At 43.8% G+C, this 25585-nt stretch overlaps 1 protein-coding gene across 3 annotated transcripts; it reads left to right on the top strand.

Annotated features, from left to right (window-relative positions):
• The first annotated feature begins 791 nt into the window (after positions 1–791).
• TSPAN2 (tetraspanin 2) lies at positions 792–25581 on the top strand. Of its 3 annotated transcripts, XR_007767734.1 has the most exons (9): positions 792–899; positions 3786–3888; positions 17499–17596; positions 18049–18123; positions 18661–18762; positions 19990–20064; positions 20810–20893; positions 22875–23072; positions 23661–25581. XR_007767734.1 is itself a non-coding variant. In XM_050911482.1 (8 exons), exons 1-8 carry the CDS (start codon positions 831–833, stop codon positions 22938–22940), a joined length of 672 nt encoding a protein of 223 aa, XP_050767439.1. In that variant the 5' UTR covers positions 792–830; the 3' UTR covers positions 22941–23647. The 3 variants fall into 3 exon arrangements, 2 of the variants coding, with proteins under 2 accessions (XP_050767439.1, XP_050767440.1); XM_050911482.1 differs by lacking the exon at positions 23661–25581 and having other exon boundaries at positions 22875–23647; XM_050911483.1 differs by lacking the exons at positions 20810–20893; positions 23661–25581 and having other exon boundaries at positions 22875–23647.
• Positions 25582–25585: the final 4 nt, after the last annotated feature.

Raw genomic sequence — 25585 nt, forward strand, 5'->3', positions numbered from 1 at the left:
TTAGTTTATGAGTGTGAGCGAAAACAATTTTAAGGAGAATGGCCCTTTTCCTGCTATCCTCAGACTTCACACATCAAATTGTCGGTCTCGCTTATAATTTTGTGGGCACGCATTCTCGTGTCTGCAAAATTTAAGTGTCTAATTTAAAGTCTTGGCCTGGGACACATGCCACGGCCAGAAGGCCGAGAGGGGGTTTATTGAGTCCAGGCGGAAAAAAGGGTGACAGGGCCCGCCGCCTGCCCCCGACGGCCGCTGCCGCGGCGCCGCCGGCAGCCGGGCGGGCGAGCACAGCCGCCGCCGCCGCCGCCCACACGGCAGAGCCACGGGCCGCGCCCCCGCTGCTCCCGCAGCCGCCCGGGCCCCGCCCGCGTAGGGCGGCCAGACCCCGCCGCGGGGCGGCTGCCTCGCGCCCGGCCGCCGCGCCGCCGCCGGGAAACACCGCCCTGCGGGCAGCGGGCGCGGGCAGCGGGCCCGGCCCCTCCGGGCAGGGCCGCCGAGGGCCCCCCTCGCGCCCCCGGGCACCGCTCTGGGCACAAAGCCCGGCCCGCGCCGCCGGCCGCTCCCGCGCGCTCCCCGGGCGCCGTCCCCGCCGCAGAGCTGCCCCGCGCCCGCCGCCCCGCCGCCTCCCGGGGCGGGGCCGGGTCGGCGGGGCTGCTCGGGCAGCGCCGCCCCGGCCCCGGCCCCGGCCCCGGCCCCGGCCCCGTCCCGCCCCTCGCGGCGCCCAGCCCTGCACCTGCCTCCCGGCGCCGCCCCGCTCCCCGCCCCGCGCGGAGCCGCCGGCGAGTCGGGCCGAGCCGCCTCGGGAGCTGCTGCCGGAGCCGGCGCCCGCCATGGGCACGGTGCGCGAGGGGATGCGCTGCATCAAGATCCTGCTGTTCATCTTCAACCTGACCTTCTGGGTGAGCGCCGGGCCGCGCCGGGCGGAGCGGAGCGGAGCGGAGCGGAGAGGGGCCGGGCGGAGCCGCGCCGCCTGCGGCACCTGCCGCGGGCGCTCCCGGGCCCGGCCCCGGCCCCGGCCCCGGCCCCGGCCCCGGCCGCGGTCGGTCCCGCGCGGAGGCGGCCGGCCAGGCCCGCCCCCCGTGGCGGCGCCGGGCCCCGGCGCGCGCGGCCGGGGGCCCCGGGGCAGCGCGCGGGCAGCGGGCTGCGGCCGGCGGCGGTGCCAGGCTGCCGTGCGCCTGCCTCCGCTGGGGCGGCCCCCGGGGCTGCGCCGCGCCAGGGGCGAGCTTTGAGGAGGTGCGCGGGTCCCCCGGAGGAGCGCTGCGGGATGGGGTGCCGGAGTGTACGTTGCAAGAGTGCCGTACAGTGCTCTCGACTTTCACTCGCTTCTGTATGAATACAGCTCTTCCTGGGAAAATACGTACTTGATATAAGATGGCATTGCCGAGAAAAGACAACATCTTTCTTAACTGATAATTTAAAGTAGTGACCATTTCCCCAACAAGCATAACATTTCAAGCAACAGGAGCCTGCGAGAGGTTCTCCCAGCATCCCATGCAGCGTATTGCAGTGGAACGCTTCTTCACAGCATCACGATGCTTTTTAACAATGTAATTTAAAATAGTGAGCCAACAGCTGCTACTTTTACAAGTTCATCCTGAGAGAAAGTCCTTGCATTATATTGCACTTACTTTGCTGAAAGCTACCCTGATGTGGCAATGAATAGTGCCTACTGCAGAACCTTCAAGAGATTTAGAGAATGCTGTGCCCATTCTCCCCTCATTGCACCTTTTTAATAGTCTCACAGTTCCATAGCACAATTGAATTCAAGCTTTCTTTTTTCTTTCACTTTCCCACATGCTGTGTTCTCCCTTCCAGCAGCTTTCCAGTTTTTCACACTGGAAAACAATTAGCAATGTGATCTTCTTAAAAGTCTTTTTCTTTCTTTCCGATTCCCTGCTTTTTAAAAAGAAGTCACAAAATAATCCTGTTCAGCCTCTCTGGAGCAAGCAGTTTTGGGCTTTTGTCTCCTTTATGCTTGAAACACAGTTAAACCAAATGCTTTTCCCTCTTGGTGACAGCACTGCAAGCTCCGGGTACACAGTGCTGCTGTGCTCAAGCTGTAGGAGCAGAGTGATGTTGCCCAGCTGCAGCTGCAAGTCAGTAGAAGGACAAAGCTTTGTGTTATGTTGTTTCACAAAAGTGACAATTACTGTGTTTTGTTATCTGCCGTTTCACTGAGATGGAAGAAACCATCTGCTCAGCTGGACTGGGGGCATTCATTTCAAACACATCCAAACTACCAGAGGCACTTAGAAGCCTGGACTGACTGGAGCGGGCTCCTAGTGTGCTCTGGCAGTCCAAAGGCTGAGCCCATGCCTGCAAGCAGGGAGTTTCAAATGCTGTGACCAGGGTGGCAGGGGACCCTCACACTGTGCTGTGGCACTTCTGTGAGGAAAGCTGCGATCCCAAGCTCTTCCGCCATGTGCTTGCCTGCTTGCTGTAGCTATGCCAGATGAATCATGTGGCCGGCAATGCAGGACAGATGAACAAAGCACCAAGCCAGGCTGCCAAGGATATGGTAAGCAGCAGGTGTTCTGTGAACCTCATTCAGGCTGTGCAGTTGCTACAGACCTCGGCTCTGGGCCTCCATCAGAACAGTAGCAGAGCATTGTGCCTGGTCCTGCAGGATGCTGAAGCTGTCTGCCAGGACACACACCATTGCCTGGTAGGCTTATAAATACGTCTGGCATGCGGTGAGTCTGAGACCACTGTCTATAGATCTCTCCCCTCAAACAACATGCCTTGACACTCCTTTTTGATCTAGTCTTGTTCGCGTTAAAGGGAATTTTTCCCTGCGTTTGACAGCATCCATCACTTGTTTGTTAGTAATTTCTGTGATCCAAGATACCGTACACTGTAATAATCCTTTTACCTCCTAGTTCTGATAGGGAGTCCCATGGTGATTTACAGAAAAATGCCCTGTCATAATTGGTCCAAACACATTTAACTTCAGCACATCCCCAAGAACAATACAAGCCTCTCTTTCTGGTAAGCCTCTAAACAGAACCCTTCTTACAACTGAGCAGCAGCAGCAATTCTGAAACGGCAGATGATCTCCTGTAGTTTGGTATGATGATTTAGATGTCCAGCTGGTTTCTCTGTAGCATCATATATCCTGTGACACTGGAGCTGGACCTGTGATACATACAGGGGAAGGGGGCACCTCTCAGCCCAAAAGGCTGTTATTTAGCCCTAAAACAGCTAGGAGCGTTGAAGAAAAAGTCAATTAAGTTACTTCTGTCCTAAAAGCTTGGTGTGTGTCAAGCCAGCAGGGCTTAACTCCTGGTCACGCAGCACTTCCCCCTAAGGTGCTTTTCCTACAGTAACTGCGTGTTGACTCCAGACCCAGAGTGGCCGCCTGCATACCGCCTGACTACCGTGCGCCTCTGTGGGTTAGGAAGGAGGGCAGAGTGTTCCTCATTGGTTTTGCAGCCTGTCTGTTCTTCTCATGGGCACTCACTTCCCCTCCACACCCCCCCCTCGCCCCACTCCATTCGCCATTGCAATTCAGGCCAAGTTTTGATGACTAAATGAGCTTACTTACAAAGTTTGAAAGTCACTAGTAAGTTCAGAAGCACTACTACATTGAAGAGCTGAAAGAAGGAAGCACATTGCGCTATAATAGGAATTCATTGTTATCAAACACTGGCAAGTGCTTCCTGAATTTTCTGACAGTGCAATCCTGAGCTGTGGGATTTCAAGAAAGCATAAGGTGCCAATGACACCTCTTTGATGCTCACCAGCGAATTGTTACTAAAGTATTGACTGGTCTGTTTATCTTCCAGCTGGCAGGATTGGCTGTCATTGCCTTTGGTCTATGGCTGCGGTTTGGTGGGGTTATGGCAAACTTTGCTTCAGACAAAAAGTCTCCAGAGTATTTCTTCATGGGTAAGTTAAAGTGCCTGTGATGACAGTAGCCTTTAGCCTTGGTTTCATCCTGGGTCATGTGACACACCTTATGCATTGAATTATATGAAGGCCAACAATTCCTGGGCTGAACTACACAAAACTGGACATTCTGGTGCTGCGTGTCATGTGCATGATGGCTTTTGTCCTTTCTCTGCTTGGCATCAACTTCCTTGGGCCTAACTGAACTCTTCTCTCAGATTTGATCCAATCCTCGCGTATCCTCAGTGTGCTAATACTGTCGGAATAGAAGCTGAGATGGGTCAGAGACTCCTGGAACATGGGGCTCACCAATATATCCTTCCAGAGTTTTCTGTGCAGCTACTAGCCAACAAAACCAGTGTCACTTCTGAGTGTTTCTAATACCAGCGCAGCAGTAAAACTTTTGCTCACCAGTTCTCCCTGTGTCTGCACACAGAGGCCCTCAGTGTGACTTTAAGTATCAGAGCAAATCCTTCCACAGCTGAAAAGTAAAACTACAGAGTGTTCAGTCATCTCAAGAACTGTTTGTCCAACCTAGGCAGGAATCAACTAGTTCCCCAAGCCCAGAGAATTGGTATTGGTCATATCTAATTTTAGGCATTTAAGATAAATTTTTTTCTCCCTAGGATTTCCAGTTAGGTTTTCTGGAAATGCCACCTGTGTTGAATATCTGTAGACATCCTTAAATAGCAGCTGTCTAGGACTGCCAGCAACTGCATTTCTCTATCCATTGGCAATTGTAACATGCCTTTACACCAGAAGAGTCAGATTTTTTTCTCTTTTAATATGTTACCCCTGGAGGTGGACTCACTTAATAAAATCCAATTGGTACAAACATTTTTGCCATCTACAAATGCCAAGTGTGAATGAATACCCAGTCCTGCCTTGTCCATCAAGCCACTCTGACAGGGTGGCCGGGAATGGAAGTTGACCCAAGATGTCCTGTAGCAGTCAGTTACCCATCGCAGGAATACTGCCTGGGCTGTGCAGTTACTTTAAATACCCTGATTCTCTTAGTGGAGACCTTGACTCTGATACACCACAGTCCTAACCCCAAGCTTCTTTAATATATTCAACCAGGCTAGAGGCACAGAGCTGACTCTATAGTACTGTGGGAATAGCTGGGTAGAATGTTATGTCCAGCAAAGTTTCTGTGGGAGTTTATGAGGCTGAATAAAACCATTCAGATGAAAATTTGATTGGGACCTGAGGGTTACTGTAAAACACCCTGTAGCACCTCCACTTACACAGAGAGCCAGGAAGTATGATGTACTTTTTCTCTTACATCTGAGCTGCTATGTCAGCAGCATATTAGATCACCAGCTTCATTTCCAGATCCAGTTTATACCTGCTGAATTTCCTATGCTGTATCTTGGAACTCTTCCCTGTCTCATTCAGCTATGTTTGACCCAAGAGATTCAACAAGACAGAAGGATGTTCTTGCCTTCAAAATCAAGTACCGTTGGTTTATTAGAAGCCAGAAAGTAATACATCCTGTGATGTGAATAAGCACCACAGTCATTTCACAGCTTTGCAGTGCAGACTGTAACACTGTGTAAACAAGATATTCTTTGATGCATGTGTATTTAAATTTCTAAAAGATTTAATCTGTTTCAGTCCTGAGTAGGAATTACAAAAGGTGTTCAGAGTTGTTAACTTGGGAAGTCCTGGGGAATGTTATTGTAAAAGTTTCATCATATACCGTGACATTCAACTATTGGGCTGTCACATGTATTTATAGAGCTGTATGCTGTAATATGTAACTGCTAGCAGAGGAAGTGCTAAGGAACAGGAATTAAATATGTTGAGAATTCTTTTAAACTTGCACTTTTGACTGAATTCTAAAGCAAAGTTTTGGCCCTTTTTTGTAATAGGCATTGCACTCTGAACGGAGCGTTCCTGTTAAAGAAAACAAAAAAATTTTCTGCTGCCCTCCCTCATTACAAATCATGTTAAATGCTGTTGTGACTTCTGAGCGTCTGATGGGGCAGCCATTCAGAAGTCTGAGGCTGTTAACAATCTGTGACTAAGGCAGTGGTAAAAGAATGGTGGTAAGTTCAGTAACAGTGTTTTTTTGCAGCAGACAAGGCTGCACTTGATGGTCATGCTCAAGAGTTTTACTTCTCTAGGAGATTTCAGCTCTGAGTCCTCTTTGACAGTTGTGTATTGAGCCCTTCTCACAGACTCTAGGGGTGTTGTTTATTTGGCTTTGTGCGTTTGCTCTGTAACATGCATTCTGGGTGACAGCCAGAATTTTGCATAGGAATTCTTAATATGGAACACTGTGCAGCACACAAGGAGCAGCTGCCCAGAGCGCTGAAAGAGAAAGCAGATCATTAGTATGACTTGGAGATATAAATGTATGGCCATATATTTATAATTTCTTTAGCTCTGTTCCACTGACCGCTTTTGTGGCTGCCTTGTGATAACCCAAGCCCCTGCGATCAGATCAGCTTTGTGTCAGTGCTTGGAACAACAGTGCAGCTGCATTCAGAGCTTGCTTTGTAGGTTGAAGCACTGTCCAGAATCACCATCTTGTGGAAAACATCTAATTTTCTTGCTTCTAAAAAGCAGCACATTCTGCTCTTTTTGTACCTGGATTGAGCTGCCAGCTGAATCTAACGAGCTTCTCTCTTGTGCTTCCTTGTGATGTTTTTTTTCCTGGATCTGAAGTGTTGTTTTAGTTTAAAATAATTGATAATTATATCCTTGCATTTTCCATTAGGCCAGAATGAGTCTCCTTAAATAGCCTTGTTCTTTACCAGCAGTCCAGCTGTCTTTTCTGCCCCCTGGAATAGTTCGGGCCATGACTTGGCAACCAGGCCTGTTCATCTTTTCCAGCCACTGAAATGTTTTTGTTGGTCTGAGAACAACTTACAGGCAGCAGTGCTGAGGTCAAGCACATATGTGTTCTTAGTTTTCTGTTGCTTGTGGTTTTGTGTTCAGTGATCCATATTCCCCACTGCAGCTTGCAGTTTTTTAACCTACAACATAAAAGGTTGGAATTGGAACTCTCTGACCCATGCAGTCTCCATCCGCTTTACCAGATGTATCTTACACTGGAGTGGCCTCCTAAAATTGGACATCCTCTCTCTCCAGCTCCCCAGCTTTTGGAGTTCCCACTGCAGTGGCAGGCATGACAATATTTTTATGTTACTCCATCTCATAGTATGTTTTTTGTGCCTGTGCTTCAAGTAGTGAGGCAAAACTGTAGTTCTCCTTTTCTATTGCAGTTCAGCTCTGGTAGATTTCATATATTCCTCTCTTAGCTGTACTTGAGAGAAAAAAAAAGAAAGGAAAAAAAAAAGATAATTTCAGCAAAGGTCAATAGCTGGGCAGTTACCTCTTTTATCTGAGTTGTCTGTGACACTATACTGACCAAATGGAGAAAAGATCTGTAGAATAAAGAGAATTCCCTCGGATTGCTCATCCTTCTTGAGACCCTTGTACCAAGACTCTGGCAAGTTTTTTACTGGGCAGGAAAGTCTGCAACAATCAGAAGGAAAAGAGAGATGCTTGTGTGAACCCAAGATGTCAGCATTGCTGTCTCACAATTAATTGGTCCTTAATTAATTCTTTGTAGTAGTGCTGTTCTTAAATTTAAAAATACCTAAAGCACAGAAGTGAAGACAAATTGCCTGCTGAGCGCAAGTTAAGCATTTGTGAAGTAAAAACTAACACGGGGACTTTTTAAGGGTCAGTTCAAGACACCTATTCTCCCCTCTTTGCTTTTGGTGGATGAAGAGGAAAGTCTGTTCTGTGTCCTTGGGCAACATGGAGGACAAACTCTCTGTATCCCTAATAAATGAAGTGCAGAGGGTCACATCACTGCCAGCAGCAATAAAAATTTAGTGTATGATGTACTCAAGAAGCCCCATCAGGAATGGTAACAAAAACTGATGAACGTGAATGAATCAATCTGGATGACTCCTTCTCATAACTGGCAGCACTGAAGCATTGCTTATCCTGCATCGCCAGAGCTCACAAACTTTCTGCTATGTTACACTCTCTTTGCTCCAGTTCCATGATCCAGTCTGTGGTCCAGGCATTCATCAGGGCCAAACCAGTTGTGGACAGAAGTTTCAGGGTGGCTGTGGCTTTTTCTTGGGGTCTGTGAGAGCATGAGTGATCATTCTGGCTTTGAAAGGTACAGTTAGATGGTGCATGCCTTAGAGTATGAAGTCATGTCTGGAGTTGAAGGATATTAGTAGTTTTTCTCCGTAGTAGTGGGTGCCCATACAAACAGGAGTTGGCCAGCAGTTAAGTCCATGTAAACTGCAATTCTCTGCTCCTGTGCCTCATTTTGTTATAGTTCTATTCATGTATTTTGGAGTCAAGCACTATACCCTTAGTCAACAGTATTTCCTCTCCAAAATCCATAGCCTCTCAAACTCTATCAGCCTTTAAAATGAGAGCTATTAGCAAAGTAGCCTGTGTAGAGATGCAATACCACAAGAGGAGCATCAAATGGTCCTGCCATCATGTGTATTGGAGAGGCTTTTAGTCTGTACTTAAGACTTAAGCAATGAACTTGTCTTTCTTCCTATCATCTTGTGTGCAGGGCCTCTTCTTCTGCAGTTGAGGAAGAGTGGTAGAAAAGGCTGATAGTAGCCCTGAGTGGAAAATGAAAGCTGCTGCACTGGAAATCTGCTTAAAAAATATGACACCACCACTACCACCCCCCAAAAAACCCTTATTCAACATGAAAGTTGTTCAAAAGTCCTCAGCCTCTGTGCTGGATCATAAAACCTAGCAATCAGTTCCTAAGAGTCAGTATCCCACCTGGCAGAGTAAAGGCAAGGCCACCACAAAGTTAGAATTCTGACAAAACAAGCTAATTAAGCCTAATGGAATAATCTGTCCATCTACCTTAGGTTGATTGCTTTATATTTGCAATATGCTGAGATTCAGGAGGCTTTTTTTTTTTTTTTTTTTAATTAATCACTTAAGCATGATAATGCACTTTATGCTTTTTGCCCGTTAAAACTGTCCTGGGTAAACCTTTCTCCCACCCTACTCTCTTTGTGTGTAGCTGTCTAAAAGCTAGCCAGTTCCACACAGCAGCAACAGTTGAACTGACAGTTACGCCATTTCCTTCTTTGACGCGCCCTCTCCTCCTTCCTCTAGGCAGCTGCAAGTCACCCTGGTGCCTGCACACTGGTCGCATTGCTGTGAATGCTGAACTCTGACAATGCCGCTCACTGAGTACGTGGGGTCTCCCTCAGCCTACCTCAGTGAGCCATCAAGCAGTGGTATCTGATTTTGGTCAGACTGCCCATGCACAGGCCAGAGCCCAGCACCACAGGCTCAACACTTGACTTTTCCAGAAACAGCCACCTGTAGCAAGTGACATAGGTGACCGGGGATAAACCTGTCACTGGTCCTGCATGAAGTAAAAAGACATCAAGACATTTTCTCTTGCTGTAGCAGCACACTAAACTCCAGGAATGCTCAGGCTTTTTCAGTTACATGCTTTGTTCTTCATACATACTCTCTTTAAAAGGACTAACTCTGCTCTAGATGCCAGTCTCTAAAGTGGCTTCTAGAAAAAGAACCAAACGAATATAACCCATTGTATCTCAAGGGAAATGTCCTGTGTTGTGTTTCATTCTGACAGAGCTGGAAATAAAATGGGACTGTCCACTATGAAGCCATTAAGAGGAAAGCATTTTGTCTGCTGGAAAAAAATAAAAACAGCAACAAAAAAGCCCTTAGCTCCTTTTTTGGGTGTGTCACTTCAAAAGCATCTACAGAGAGGGTTTTGATTGAGTTGGCTTGTTTTGTTCTAGCACTTACTTTATCTGCACTTGGGTGGGTAAAGACAGCTATCTGCAGTCCTAACTTTTGCTACTGTGGGGGTTGCAGATGTCTGTGAATGCATTATGGCCATACTCTGTTTTCTGTTTTGGGTGGCTTGGAGCCTGTGCATTTAAGCATTAGAAGTGTATAATTGTTGTTGATATCTGCATGGAAATGTACGCATACACACAGGATTATTCAGGGTGTCCTAATCTAGGGAGGATTGCAGAGAATTGTGAGAGGATTTCAGAACACCAGATGACTGAGTATTAAAAAGGCCGATGAAATACAGTATCAATAAAGCAAAGTGACGCAAGTGGTTACAGATAATCTAAGCAGTATAAACACTGATAGACTTTAAATTAGCTATAACCACACAGGAACGTGATCTTAGACTCACTGTCAGTTGCTCTTGACAAAAATGCCTTGCTCAGCTGCAGTTAAAAAGGCATATAAATGTCAGGAATTATTAAGAAAGGAAATGAGAATCCAACTGAAAAATTTTAATGTCATTGTGTAAATTTCCAGTGCACTCAGTGTCTTGAATGCTGTATGTGGTTCTGGTCAAAAAGGATGCAATAAAACTAGAAAAAGTACTAAGAAGTTTGGCAAGATTATTATCATACTATGCACTATGAACAACTTCCATATTAGGAAGTTTTTCACACTATTTACGTCATTAAATTGTAGAATCCATTGCCACAGGATTCTGTGAAGTTCAACTGCGATAGTACAGATCCACCTAATACAGGTATGTTGATTACATCTGACTTCAGTGGAGTTTGGTATAGGGTGAAGTAGATATTGACAGAACCATTGGAGACTACTGAGAAGGTAACAGCTGACATACTTTGGCTTATGTGAATTTGGGACATAATTATTTAGCGTTGTGAGATGCATGTGAGCAAGATATGTAACAAGTGCTGGTATTCTGTGGGAAGGGGGAGGCAGTGGACCGGGATGTTACATTACTGTGAGGTTGCTTTTAAATTGAAATTCAGGATTTGTGCAGAAACCTACAAACTGGCTGGTATCTGTAATGCTTTTGTGGTTCCAGGAAGATTAACCGCCATGAAATACCTGTCGAATTCACACAAGACATGTAATTATGTCTGTGCATTATGCTCAAATTAAAGGTATGTTCCAATTCTCCAGAAATTCATCTTTCTTCAGAGGACTCTGCCTCTCTTCTCCAGTTTTGTAAATGTATTTTATAGATAAATATACCACAAATCTATTAACACAAAAATGGTAATCTCCAGTAACAAGCCTGTTTCAGAAACTGACTTTGCTATCATGTGTAACATACACAACTGTCCCTGTCTGGCCTGTTATTTGCAGCTCCTACATGTGTTTCTCATCTTTTCCAACGGTGCATTTGCACTACAGGTTCCTTGGTGCTCTACTGAGGGCTTGAGAGCCTCAGTCCTTCTGTGGAGGAGCACATCTGCCTCCCAGACTGTAATGCACATACAACCTCAGGAAAATCTCTTCAAGTCATGTCTGGGTTCTAGGACTCCTGTCATCACTGCCTCTGGATCCCTTACACCAAGAACAGAGCTTCTTGTTTTCTCAGTGGAGTATGAACAGTTGGCGGTTTGTTCAGTGTTAGTTACTCAGCCCAAAAAAGAAAAAGTAGAATTATTTAAAATGGAGAGTGGCCATAGCAGCCAGGTAAACAAGAAACCCATGTGAAATAAAGCCAGACAGAGAGACAGTGTATGTTTGTCTGCTCCTGCACTTTGCAGTAGGCTCTAGACAGAGATTTGTATCTCAAAGCCGTCAGTAAGATTTTTTGGAAAAAAAACCACACAAAAAAAACCCCAAAAACCCCCAACCAACCAACAAAAAACAACTCTGGGAATGGGTCCTATTCCAGACTCTGAAATTAGATCTTTACCAGCCTAGGCAGCTGGCAGAGTGTATCTGGTGGTGGTGGTGGTGATGGTTCATGCATTGTCTGAAATAAGAATGGTTTTAATGTTCACATTAGTAGGTTCCTACCTGCCTGGTTTGTGTTGTAATGTTTCCTTTCTGTTCATAAAACATTGATAGTACACACTTCTGCCTATCACGTGATTCTTTGCAATGGGAGCATAGAGGGACTCTGGTTCTAAGGGCACAGTTGTTACTCTGTCCAAGTGCCATATGACAAACTAAAGAACTGGTGACATTTCCTTTCAGATTAGTTATGCATAGATTTGCATGTTACCTTGAGAGCGGTTTTTAATTGCTCTAAGGAACAAAGAACAGATGTCTTGCAGATTTCACTCGTTATTTTTCTAAAAATGAGGCTGATCCCTCCCTCACTCTTGATACACATAAAGACATATTGCAGTCAGCAGCTATAAAATTCCATCCTTCTACCTAGTCTAAAATGATGAAATTCTGTATTCACTGCTAATCACAAAGGTTTCCTTCATCCAGAAATGACACACAGAGTACCCTTTATCCTTCTTGAGGTGCTTCTTCACACTTGCAGATCCGCTGTCTCCAACTACAGCCCCAGTAGGGTATATGTGCTCACACCAAGAGGAAACAGTATCTTATGGAAGAACTCTGTGCCGTGAACATAGATGCCAATCTAGAGATCTCTGCTGAGTTGTGGATTTGCCATTCTTCGCTATTGGGAGCCATAGGTTGCTCTGAGATTGCCAGGTAACTTTTTAATTCCCCTTGTAATTGCAAAGCAGAGTCTGCTAGAAAATGGGAATCCCTTCTGTTGGAATTTTCACAGGGAATACCCCTATTTGACATTTTCCTTTCAGGAAATAATGATTTTCCCCATGGAATGAATCAAAAAATCAAGGATATAGAAAAGCTGCTGCTTTACTGCTTTCCAAATTTGTTCTTTGCAAAATGAAACAATGGCTGAAGTATGGGCTTCCCCCCCTCTTACACTCTCTATTTTTTAGCCAGAAGGGAAATCAATTTGTTATTCTCTCACTTGACTTACTGCTAAAAGTAGAAGTGTTAGTTTCTCTTCACAGCTTATAAAAATGTGTGTGTTTGTGGGTGTGGGTGTTTTAGCACAGCTAAAACAAAAAAAAACCCACCACCCCAAAACCTGAATATTTCCCCACAAAAAAGGTCAAGAGAATAGCCTCTGTCCAAAAAAACCCAGTTCTGTGACACTTCATTTTTCATCCTCTTGTGTTTACAAAGAAGCCCATATTTCCTCCAGTACCCCTCATAGTCATCGGTGTCCTGGCTGCGTCTGCTCAGATCCATCAATTTTCTTTTGGATTTTGCACATGGCTTTTCATTGGAATGTGCCTCTTCATCCCTTTGCATTCAGGGGCTGAGAGTGACTTGCTTTGTGGGTCCTGCATGCAGGTGCAATAAATATTCCTGATTTGTGGGCAGTCACAAAGATGGCAGGTTTCTGCCATTAGGTCCAGTGTTTGCCCTCTTTAATGCCATAGCAGTGTGCCTGTTCTCAGTATTTTCTCTTCATCTGTTGTCTGCTCCTGTGTGGGCTGTGTGATGCCAACGAACTCAGAGACTAGTTAGTTGTCAAACTCTCCTCTTCATTAGCAGACACACACCAAAGTAACAAAATTAGGAATCAGGAAATGAACAGAGGCAAGAAGAGGTAAGAGGAAAAATTTCACACAGGCCACAAACATTTGCTTCCTTTCTACCTTGTACTTTTTTATTTCTGGTGCACAAAAAGCTGCAGCTCGACTGTCTTCTCAAAAGTTTCCATTCACCGAAACAAGCTCTCTACCTTGACCTGACTTGCACACTTCTTTTTGCCATGCTGAGCTTTGTGGTGAACTTTTTTGTGTCAGAGTTTCTAGCTATCAAATGTGTTCCATTTTGTGACTATAAACTAAGTGTCTTTTTTGTTTCTCTGCTGTGCTGTAGATGCCAAACTGGAGGCCATGCCAAGGCTTTGTATTTTACAATGGAAGCACTTATGAATAGAAGCTGATTAAGGCTTTGCTTTCCATCCTGCTTTTTTGAAAGGAACGGGCTTTAGTGAAGCTTAGTTACTTCTGACACATGATACTATTGCATAGCAATGTATGACATTAACACCACCAAATTTCTGGATTTGTCTGCTTTTCTGATGCTAACTGGGCTAACTTGATGGCTGTCAGTGCATGATGTCTCTAGATAAGGCTGTGATTCTAACGAGTGCCATACATTGTCACCCTTTTCTTTTTCTTTCCTTTCTAGAGAGTCTCGCTTTTCAGTTTAGGTCTATTCATATTAACAATTTGAGGTGATCACGCCTACATTGCTGCATAGCCCACTAGGAAAAGAAATACTAGCTCCCTGTCTTATATACTTACACCATCTAAGATGTTTCTGAATCTATTGCTTTGATACCCTTCCTGGAAATCATCTTCCAGTTGAGCATACCTGGATCTGGGTGCTAGGAGACCTCACAGTGCAAGCTGAAAGTAACCTGGTCCCTTTGAATTTTTTTCAAGCTACTCTTCAAGTGTCTCATTCCTGTGTGAAAGATTACATGTGTATATATATTAGACAAGTAAAAACATCTTTAGTTTTGTGGAATTTTTTTTAAAGTATCGTCATTATTTTCCATCGAGAAATAGCTCTCTGAGTATCAGCAACTACTAGTCCCACGTTGAGAAAGGACAAAGTCTGGAATGAACTCTCCTGAACAGAAGATGGAAGAAGGTGGTTTTAAACTCTTGGCTGGCTCAGTTGTGGGGCCAGACACACAGAAAGCTCAGCTTTGTTTAGTGAGCGGTGTGAGTTCTTCCTGTTACACGCCTTAAAAGGGAAGTTCTGACTGAGGTAGCGGTTTAGCTGTGAGTCATGCAAGTGAAATGTTAAGTCTGTTTCTTAGACAAAAGCAAATCCAAATTCCTAAAAGTGGTCTCACCCCTGAGTCCCAGAGAGCTTTGTCTTTGCTAGCTGGAAGCAACAAAAAGAAATGGGAAGACTTCTTTCCAGTCTTCTTAATCAAAAAGTCTCTCTGCTGAATTGCCTAATAAGTAATTACGGGGACTGGAGTAGGGAGTGACATGCAGAAAAAGGTCCAGGAAACACCTTTGTAATTACACTCCGTTTGTTACCATGGAGATCTCAGGAAATGGCAGTTTTGGTGTTTGGCAGTTTTGGTGTTTGGCAGTTGAACAGCAGGTTCTGCACCTGAGAAGTTTTTTGTCTTTTCCAATTCATCTTCCACGAGGGGCTGACCTTTCTCTCCTGAGCCATATATATCTTTGTATATCCCTCCCTCAGTAAAATCTACTGTGTGGTGAATATGTGTACAAGTATTAGCTTGAAGAATGCTCAGTCCTAGTAAGTCACAAGATGCTGAATATTAAAAATCTAGAAAATATAGAATATGAACAGCCAGCATAGTCAGCAGCAAATCCCACATATCTGGCATCACAGACCTGGCAAAGGCATACTAATTATAATTGTTTTACTGCTGTTGAGCAGAATGTGTTCCTCAGCAGCCATCCTTGGCGCAAGAAAGGTACTGGGGCAAGAAGGATGGAGGGGAGGAAAAGGATCATAATAGCTGGGATAGATATCTGGCCGATACATAGTGACTGGATAGTGATGCGCCAATGAATGGGCAGCAGGCAGGAGTTTGCCTTCTCCAAGCAGACTGCATCTGTGTGGCAGAGTAGCTAGATGCTCTGCACTTGTATATTGATAGTTTGTTTTTTCATTTTCCTAGCAATCATTGCAAACTGTCATTTGTAGGGCTTTCTAGTCTAGGTTACACAAGGCCTGCTAACAGTAAATGCCAGCAGCTCTGTTAACCCTAAAGATCTGGGTCAGATTTTAAAATAATGTTTAAATTGGTAATTGAGAATACTAAACGTTCTCATTAAAAGTTTCTGTAGTCAAAGCTGGGAGCAAGGCTCACTGTGCCCTCTAGTGTGTACAGTCTGCAGCTCCACTGTCCCCTCATAACGGCATGAGGGAAGTGAAGCTGTTTTTTCTAGCAGTGGATTGGCATGGCAGATTTCTGCATGTCCTCCATGTTGCCCACACAAGACAAAGACTAGAATTACAAGGCACTGCACTGAGCCTGTTGTACTTTGGCTGACATGGTACCCAGAGACAAGGCACAAACACAGTAGTTGTGGTCTGATGGCAACTGACACCGCACATGAACGGATGTATTGCCTCAGCACAGATCAAGCATGTAAGTTTACAAGTGAGGAAAGAAAAATCCTGTGCTCTGGTTTCCTTTTGTCCTAGATAAAGCCCGTACAAAAAAACCCTGCTGAATGTGAGTATTTCTAGCAGTTTTACAGATGGCAGAGATGACTGCTATTCCCCTTACCTCTACAGTCTTTGTCCTTTCAAGTTCTGAACATACCTAGAGTCCTAGATCTTTAACTATGTATGGGGCTATACTGATATCTCCCATGTTCTGTACTTGTCTCAGGCCTGGTCCTTGCTGGCAGTCTCATCCCCAGATTGCTTCATTATCCTCTTAATGTGTTTAGTCTGATGATCCACTATTTGCTGTTCTTTCTTTATGTCATTAAATTTGTCTACACACAGATAACTCCTTGTGCCAGTAGCCTCAAGTCCATTCAGCAATGCAGTCCCAGGAAGAGGTTGGCTACGGTGTCTGAGCAGTCCCCTGAACGATTCAGTAACTGCATAACACTTAACTGCGAATGTCCAGAACATGAAGGCAATGCAGTGTTGCCACTGGCTGCTGCAGAGCCACTGATTCTGCCTATTGAAATAAGGTGGTGGGAGGGTATCTTGCAGTTCAGATGAGGGCAGCATGCATCGTGAGATGCTGTTTGTAGGCCATGCATGCAAGGTTCTTGGGCTCTAAGTCTTACACACTCTACTCCTTTCATACAGAGTCACCTTTTTTTAACATCTGATGTCATTTGTCTGGTTCTGTGATTCCATCCATTTTCAGGCAACTCTTCTCCAAGTCTTCTGATTATAATGCACTGATAACATTAGCCTTTAAAAGCTGCTGATATCTCATATTCTGACACTTGCACCAGTATGTTGGAGGAAAAAAAATGTAAAGTAATGACGCTGGAGTATGCCTGCCCAGCAGGCAGTAAAGCAGCTACTTACTGTTGAAGGAAGATGCCACGCTCCAAATCACTGAACTGTAGACAAGCTTCCATTCTCTGCAGTGACCAAGCTCAGGACTATTGCTGAGCTTATGACCTCCCCCAGGCTGTTCTTCCCACTCATTATTTTGCCAGAGGGTGCAAATCCATTGTTTCATTCACTTCCTCTAGCAGCTCTCAAGGGGTTCCCCCAATCATCCTCTTCTTTCCAATAGCAGTCAGCTTTTTCCCCAGCCAAATCATTGATTTCAGGGGAACATCACACTGTAGTGCCTGTACCTTTCCTGAAGATCTTCAAATGTCCTTTTTTATGTACTGCCAGGCAACTGATAGAGCATAGCTGCCAGGTTGCTTTTTAAGTTCCACCCCTACCTAGCAGTACAGCACATTTCCAGCCCCAGGTTTCACAGATATAAGCCCTCTAGCAATGTTGGATTTTTTTCGCCTTACATTCCTCACTGAAGAGTTGTTAGGTGGTTCTGGATGGTATGGTGTGTGTTCTTCCTGGACTGAGCTGCCTTTGGGACAGGGAACTTGGGAAGTAGAAGTCTTCTCATTTGTCTTCATGAGATTGTCCAAGAATTCTAAAGAAATCATTGGTCTCCTTTTGTGGCGAGAGAAACTTTTCTGTGTAACAGGTGTTCTTTGTGAGAGACAGCGACCATTCTTACTTACAAATGTGTGGTTTTGACAAAATAGGTAGCAGACTTTGGGAGGAGAAACCTTCTTAAATTCTTGTCTGATTCTGATTTTTCATAGGACTCTATGTATTGGTGGGAGCAGGGGCTCTCATGACCACAGTTGGATTTTTTGGGTGCTGTGGAGCAGCGCGGGAGTCTCAGTGCTTACTTGGAGCAGTAAGTAAAAGGTTTCAAGGGCCTGGGCTGCGCAGGAAAATCATTCACAAGCATATGCTTTGTGTCATTAGTGGAAAGATCTTTACTGTCCAAGACCTGAAATGTCTTATGTCCTTTTACTGGCTAATCTAGCATCTCTAGCCACCGTGCTATTGTAGAGCTTCCAGACATGAAGAAGTTCCATTGCTTGTCTCATATGATATATTTCCTGGAATTACCTTCTGTCTTTTCTGAAGCTACCATCTGAGCCACATCTTTGCCATTTCCACCTTTGTTTCCATATTACAAGAAATCTGACTTGACACCCTTGTTACGGACCCTGCTTACCAGCTTTCTTTCAGTTACTGTGTGGGCTGTTGAGGCCTGGGCAAGGATGAGGGACTGACTGGCAGTCCATATAAAGCAGAATTGTGCAAGGCATATTAATATAAGATTCTCTTCTTCCTCTGCAGTTCTTTGCTTGCTTGTTGGTGATATTTGCAGCTGAGGTCACTGCTGGAGTATTTGCCTTTATAGGCAAGAAAGTGGTAAGTAGCAAGCAACGTCTAATGTAATAATGGGGCAGTTATGGATTCCAATGCCAACTGACCTACAGTCTGGCTCTTGCATAGGAAAACTTTCCAGGAGACTTTTCCCAGGAAGACTCTCTGACATTCTTATCTGGAGTCAGTGAGAGCTCGTGTTATCACAAGTCCAGAATGGGATGCAGTTTTTGCCCCCCTCTATTAAAGAAAATCCGTAGGTGTGGTTCAACCTTATATCCACAAGGAACATCAAGTAGAAATATATGATAAGAGGGTATTGCTTGGGAAAAGGGCAAATTCAAGCACTGAACTTCAACTGTGTTCAACCAAAACACAGAATACAGCATATGTACATTCTGAGCCATGCAGAGTCCCTCTGAATGCCATCAGGCCACAAAACCTCCTGTCTTTCCAATCATGGTACCTCAGTTTACCAGGCATAATTTTCTGCTCTGGAGATTGATGACACAAGCTGGAAGTCTGCACTGGATTGGGGGTAAGACTTTTTTGCCACTCACTTGGAAAGTCTGATTTCTGCAGGCAATACAGGAAGCCCAGAAAATCTATGAAGACATTTATGATGACTATATGAAAAACCCAGGGGGGAAGGTCAATGGGACTATCTATCGCTACCACTTGGCTGTGAGTAGTCCTCCTGAACTTTAATACCTTGCACTACTACTCTACTGTCACATTACCCTTTAAAATTCAGAATGCCTCCCACTGAGGTATGAAAGAATAGAACTGAGTGTTACTTAAAATGGAGCCAGAGGCTCACAACCCGATGTCCTGATGGGTCTGTCAGAATTCTGGTTTTCAGATCCCAAGTGATCCCTACCTTTGAAAGTGAAAATGGCCAGGCTTTTAAATTTCAGCTGATGCTTCTGGTCCTTGTTGTACAGAAGATATGACTATTATGGCCATTTTGGATATTAAAATCCAAGGATAATACTCACAAATGCAGAAAGAGGTAGAAAGGTCTGAATCGCTCTGCATTTGTCAGAGGAAAAACTGTGAACCGTGTCCCAGGACCTACAATGTGGCAGATCCTGTCACTGACTGAACCAAGTAGGTAAAGAACCAAAAGCACATGTGTGACTGAGTTCAGGCCACCCAAAAAGTTAGTGTCTGAATCAGAATTAGAACCTGTGACTTCCTGAATCCTATTTGTGTCCATCCTGTAGCTACACTGCCTCCCACAGAGCTCAAGCCCAAGCTTTGTTGCTCCTTACAGCATTCCCACGTTCTTTAGAACAAACATTTCACAACCTCAGACCCTTTTGTCCTTCTCCCATAGCTGTTATTTCTGACCCAAAGAGGAATTCCAAGCATTTTGTGGGAGACAGGCAAACAGGAAAAACAAACCCTCTGAAACACTCTGATTTATTACTGTCTCCAAACTCAGCACTATGTTTTGTCAGAAATAAAGATACTAGCATTCTCTGTTGTAGCTTTTGTATGTTGCCCATAATTCTCTATGCGCTATTTGAACTTTCTGCTTTCTCCCTTTAACAACTCCTGTTTCCGTGTAAGCCAGGGATCTGCTTTTCCAAAATCCACTTGTTTGCTTTTTTATGAGATACTGTGATAAAAATCCCTTCTGGATGTTGTTGTTAATACAAATTTGTCTGTTTGCTATGGCTTCAGACAATTGAAACTGATTTTTGAGAATTCTGGCCCACGCTGTTGGAACTCTACCAGAGGTAGCAGTTAAGATAGGGAATAAATTTATGACTTGATCTGTATTGTTTCTTTTTTTTAGATATTTATTGTCTCACTTTCAGTATGAAAGTAGTAACTCACTTTCAGTATGAAACAAGTCTATGGTTTCCCCTTCTTTGATTCTTCATCTCTCTCTCTCTCATGTAGCTCCAATGCTGTGGTAAAGATAATATGGAACAACAAATGGGATTACCCTGTCCAGAGAATATCCAGATGCCAAAGGCAAGTGTCCTCTGTTCTGGTTGTTCTAATCACTTCTTCATGTCAATTGTTTAGTAAAATTGGAGACATTCTATAAGTAAAAGAAAGGAAGAACTTCCTTTTTACCTTGCAAATTCCAGCATGAAATTCCATATGAAATGGAGCAGAGTGGAGGCAGAAATAAGTTGGAGGTCATGTTGAACATGTCCAGCCCTCATTTCTGAAGCCTGCTTGTAGCATCCCATGGTAACTGAGACAATATTACATCATCTGAAAAGAAAAATGGGAAGGACGTAGCGGAACAGGAGTCCTAAATGAAAAGCCCCGTGAAGGCTGAATTTTGGCAAGTGCCTGCCTTAATCAGGCATAGAGACTCCTGACTAGAAACTTTGTTGGTGTTAAGAAGGATACTGTTATTTCTGTCTTTTGTGGAATCTGCTTGTGAGTACAATGTCAATCTGAAGGGCCAAACTTCCTGATTTAGCATGGCCTATCATATAAAGGGTTTTAAATTTAGGGAAAACTGATTATAAGAAAATGACTTGTATGTGTCAGCCTGTACAGGCAAGAGGTACAGATGTCTCACTAGAAAAGGGAATATGCTGTGAAAATTGTCCAACAAAACACAAGGCATAGATGCAAGAATTAGGACAGTGACTGCAATGATATTTTTCATGTTTATCTGTTGTTTAGTGAGAACAGCTGATGGAGTTGGTTGGAGTATATTTTTCTAGGAGTAAAAATCTTTCAATTTTGTTTTTAATAGAACTGCCTGGTTGAAATCCAGAATGTAATTGATGCTAATCTGCACTTAGTTGGAATTGTTGGAATTGCAATTGCTGGCATCGCAGTGAGTAAATCCATATTCTCACTCTCAAATTTATATTTGAGCCCAGTACCCCGTCCCTTACTCAAAGCTTTGTGGAAGGTGTTTTGCAGCGACTGGTGAGATTCCTCAAAGGTGCAGCTATTTTTATCACTTTCAGTGCATCGTCTCTCTGGGAATTGCCCACATTGGCGCAAGCAGACTTGCATGACTTTGTTTTACCAGTTCATTTTGTGTCCTTAGACAGGGTCCAAAGTATCTAATGGTAATCTTATTTTGTTGTAATAGTAGGAAAGTGGAGTGCACACGAACCAAACTGAAAAGCAAAAGGCCGTAGCAGCATTTCGTCTATTCCAAAACAACTGCAGACTGATGCTTTAGGCCCTTTGAGGATCTATTCCTTAGATTTCATAAGGAATAGAGAGTACCTACCCTTTGTATAGAAATGGCTTTCCGGGAAAATGCTGGCTGCAGCATTGGTTCACTGTGAAGGATAGTTTATAAACAGATTTTCTAGGTCACCGATCCAGTGATCGGTATGTATTTTGTTAAAGGAACAGGATTTAAACTGCATAGTTTTCAGAACAGCATCTCTTTCCTAAACGCATAGCACCTAGGTACAGGTAGCTGTTTCATTGAATTGTGTCATCAAAGCGTCGATAACTTTCCTTACAGTCCACCTTCTCCCACAAGTGTGTATTGTTGTATTCCCAAGGTCTGCTCCTTCATGACAGAGCTGTGACCAATAGATGTCACCCTGCTGCAAGGATATGGCAGGAGAGGGTAGTCTGTATCAAACACAAGCTTTAACAGAAAGCATTTTCCAGCACACGTGTGCCATGACTTCCTTCAGACTCAGAAACCAGCAGCAGTCTGAAGCAGCATGAGGAGCCAGAATATTAGTAAAGAAATACACTTCTGGCTGCTCTGAAGAGCAGGAGGTTCATGGACTTACGTGGACACTTAAAAGCAGATGAAGGGTTTATGTATGTAATAGAAACCATGGCATGGGTAAGGGGGATTAAACAATCCTGTGATTTGTATAAAACGTGAAGGTGTACTCAAAAATACAGCAAAGCAACATGGGTGGGACGGAGTTCCAATAACCTCATTGCTCAACAAGGATACACTAGAAATATGAACATCCCTTCTATGGCTTCCCACCTCAGATACAGCAGAAGTTATGAAATGATAACCTCTTTAGCAGCAGAAACATGTCTGTACATTTTTCTGTGCTTGTTTCTGACACTTCATGAGGTGTAACTGGTCAGCTGTCTCCTTATTCCTTAGGAAGGTGTGTGGGGAGGGGATATGAGCTCAGTGGTTTAACTGCCTGATAGTACTGCTCATCTGCCATCATTAGCAATGAAGCCTCAGGAGATAGCTGGTAACTGCTTTGGAGAATCAACCTGTGGCAAAAAAGAAATTTCTGGAGACTCTGGCAACGCCCACTGTTCTCTGCTTTTAACTTTCCCTCTAGTTAACTAGTTCCCTAACACGAATAGAGTGTTATATTTAATGTGTAGTCTGGTCTTGAGTAGTAACTGTTAAGAGCTTAGCTTTCTCTGTAAAACTGCAATGCTCAGCACCAGTTCCAGAGACCCGGTTCCTCTGGAATCATTCTCTGCTCTTACTCAGATGTGTATACAATATTCCATGTAGAAGCATTCTGAAACTCAGAACCTTTTGGTGCAATACTAGGCATAATACCAATAGTCACAGTTATTGATGTTAGTGAAATTTACGTTAATAATATTAATATTTGGGGCTGTTATGCTGGCCTTAACATTTAGAACAAAGAACAGTGAAACTAGTGTGAGCAGATAAAATCTTGGCTTTGAGTATCAGTGAAATCTTTTATGTTAATTGTGTGATGTCTTGGGGTTTGTAGATGGAAGCAGTCACTTGCTACTCTGCCATACAAACCTTCAGATTGTTCTGATGTGCAGACTATTTTATAACTGTTTTGTAAGTGGATTCCTAAATTGCATCCCTTCTCTTCTAGATCTTTGGCATGATATTCAGCATGGTTCTGTGCTGTGCGATCCGTAACACAAGAGACATGATCTAAAACTTTCACTGCACAACTATGTCCCAGGAGTTCCAGACTAAGCTTTACAAGAAGTGCTCTTCTACCCAATTTAATAATTGTAATGCATTTTAATTAGTGTTTTAACATACTGAGAGGAAACTATCCCATTAGGTGAGCAGGTGAATTGTATTAGTTGCAGTAAAACCGAAATGAACAAAAAAGGGGTTTAAAATGTCCTTTTTAATGAAAAAAGCAAAGGTGCATCTAAGACTAATTTGATTTTTAATGTTTGTATATGTGCAATTAAGAGTTTACACATCTATAGACATTGTGTAAGCACATGCATATCTCTCCTTACAAACATATATGCACATGAGCAGGTACCTGTATATGCAGTACCTTGTTTAGGTAAGTATGTGCAAATGGAATATGTTGTGTGTGCATGTTTGCATGCATATTCTTCCAAAGTCTCACTATGCAAGAGTGTACACACATGCATAGGTATACAGTGCTTGAAACCCTTTCATATTGAGCCCGTTTGCCAAGAATTAGCAGAGGAATGAATGCCATTTTTAAAAGTAAGACCTGTGATCCATTTTGTAACTGTTCTTTCCAAAGCCCATACAGAGTAGAATTAATAAAATTGGACTTTATTAAAAAAAAATTAATGCCTAAGGGCTGCTCCAGCAAACTTTAATTCATGTGAGTAGACCCCTTGACTTCACTGTCATGCAGAGACTGGATTTTTTTTTTTTTTAGGACTGGACCCTTCATGCAAATGCAGAAAGCTCTGGGGGAGGAAACATGTCCAAGGAGATCCAGGCTAAAGGAAGAGGGGGAAAGAGGTGGGAAGCTGGCAAGATAACACAGTCATTTGGGAGCAATTGCAGTGCAAAGTGTGCTTAAGCTTCCCAAGCTAGCCTGAGACACACACACACAAAAAAAAAATCTATGAGTTAAAGGGGCCACTAAAATCTTTATTCAGAAGTCCCTTTATCCTGCAAGACTCTATATGGTATATATACTGGTGCAGGAGTGGAGCCTATATCCAGAAAAGCAGCAGCTTTATCAGATACTCTATAGAATCTAACTGGCCTGTGGAAGCCAACCGAAGAGTGAAAATGGTCAGGGAAAGACACGCAGCACTTTAATATCCTCTGTTTCTGCTTCTGTGACTATCACAGCTTCCATGGGGCTCTTACCTCAACCTCTCACCCTTTCTTGCGGGTGTAAGGCAGGAAAGAAAGATGGGACATTTTTACAGAGCCATAAAGTAAACTTTTACTGGCACCTTTAGATTGCATGTCAGGTATAAAAATTACACTGTGTGCTTGAAATACCTCAGGGCTTGCGTTTACATCGTTTGTTTCTATATTTTTATTTTTCTATTTGTCATATTTATTCATAAGAGAATGTTCCTTTTAAAACAGCCTAGAAGGGAGAAAGTTTGTTCCCAGAAGGGGAAAATAAATTACATCAAAGGCTCAGAATCTCTTAATTTTTGGCTTACTTGAGATAATTCACCATTTCAGAGAACAGCTTTTTGCTAACTATATCCACATAGAGCTCTGTCTCTCTGATGATCACAAGTTCAGATTTCTGATGCAGTTGTTCCATACATGATGGGGAAAAGTTCAGCTAAACTACGTATCTCATTGAAATGGTCCATGATGTCTAAGAGGACTTGGCATTTACAAGTCATGGGGTCTTTATTCCACTGAAACACGATGGAAAGAAATGGGATTTCAGAAAATGTGTGCATTCTAGTGTGCATGTTTGTGTGGAATATGCATCCCTCATGATATTTATCTCTCATTTCCCAAAGAAACTCAAACTCCCATCACTTTTCTGTTACTTCAGGATTGGAAATAGTGTTGCTGTTCCATGTATCATCTGATTTAATTGACACATCCTACTGTCTTTTACATAGATATCTCTTTTCAAATTGTTCAGCCGCAAACTGTGACACTGAGACAGCTGTGCACTAAATGCTGGGTATGCAGCAGGCACTGCCAACAGTTTCTGGGCCTAGCTTCAGGTACCCAGCTGACAGGGAGACGTTATAGCGTACGCCCAAGAAGAGTTAGGCTTGTATCACTCTGTTCGCAGCTGATTAGCTATGGATGCCATGTAAAAGTAGGGCCTGGGACCTTATTCTGCAAGCATCAGACCAGCAAATAGGGCCCCGATCTGCTGTCTGCTCCTAAGAAAGGCTCAACTGGGATAATAGATAATGGGACAGTATGTAACTGGGGTGTTTTCTCCCAAGGTAATGCTGACAGAAGGAAGAAACCTGTGTATAGTGTCATTTTTGCCATTCAGAGCAAGACAGCTTTCCAGGAAAACCAGTAAAAATAGCACAATAGGAAAGCCAGTGGTTCAGGTTCCAAGATTATTGCCCTACAGGGATAGAAATTTATTGCAACATAAAGCTATTTCCTTCTGTTACGCTCCCCCTCGTAACGACAGTATTTTATTTACTTTAAACACATCTACATATAATTGGGTTTAATTCCTCAAATTTGTAGCACCAGAATGTAATGATAGGACCAGAGTTTACTTCTTTATTTGTTTACTGTTTCTTGAGTAAGTTGGAAGATGCCCACTCCTGCTTTTGAGATGCACTGAATAAAAAGGCAGCTTGCAGAAACTTCTGTTGCTTCCCCAGCCCCCCACTCCCCCAG

The sequence above is a fragment of the Gymnogyps californianus genome, chromosome 27 (genome assembly GCF_018139145.2).
Source record: "Gymnogyps californianus isolate 813 chromosome 27, ASM1813914v2, whole genome shotgun sequence".
Classification (NCBI taxonomy): domain Eukaryota; kingdom Metazoa; phylum Chordata; class Aves; order Accipitriformes; family Cathartidae; genus Gymnogyps; species Gymnogyps californianus.

What these genes read in the sequence shown, in the direction of transcription:
- TSPAN2 (XM_050911482.1), top strand. Translation starts at nt 831, where the DNA reads ATGGGCACGGTGCGCGAGGGGATGCGCTGCATCAAGATCCTGCTGTTC. An exon ending in TCTTCAACCTGACCTTCTGG is followed by an intron (nt 900 to 3,785) that starts GTGAGCGCCGGG and finishes TTTATCTTCCAG; the next exon opens with CTGGCAGGATTGGCTGTCAT. An exon ending in CCTTTATAGGCAAGAAAGTG is followed by an intron (nt 18,124 to 18,660) that starts GTAAGTAGCAAG and finishes TGATTTCTGCAG; the next exon opens with GCAATACAGGAAGCCCAGAA.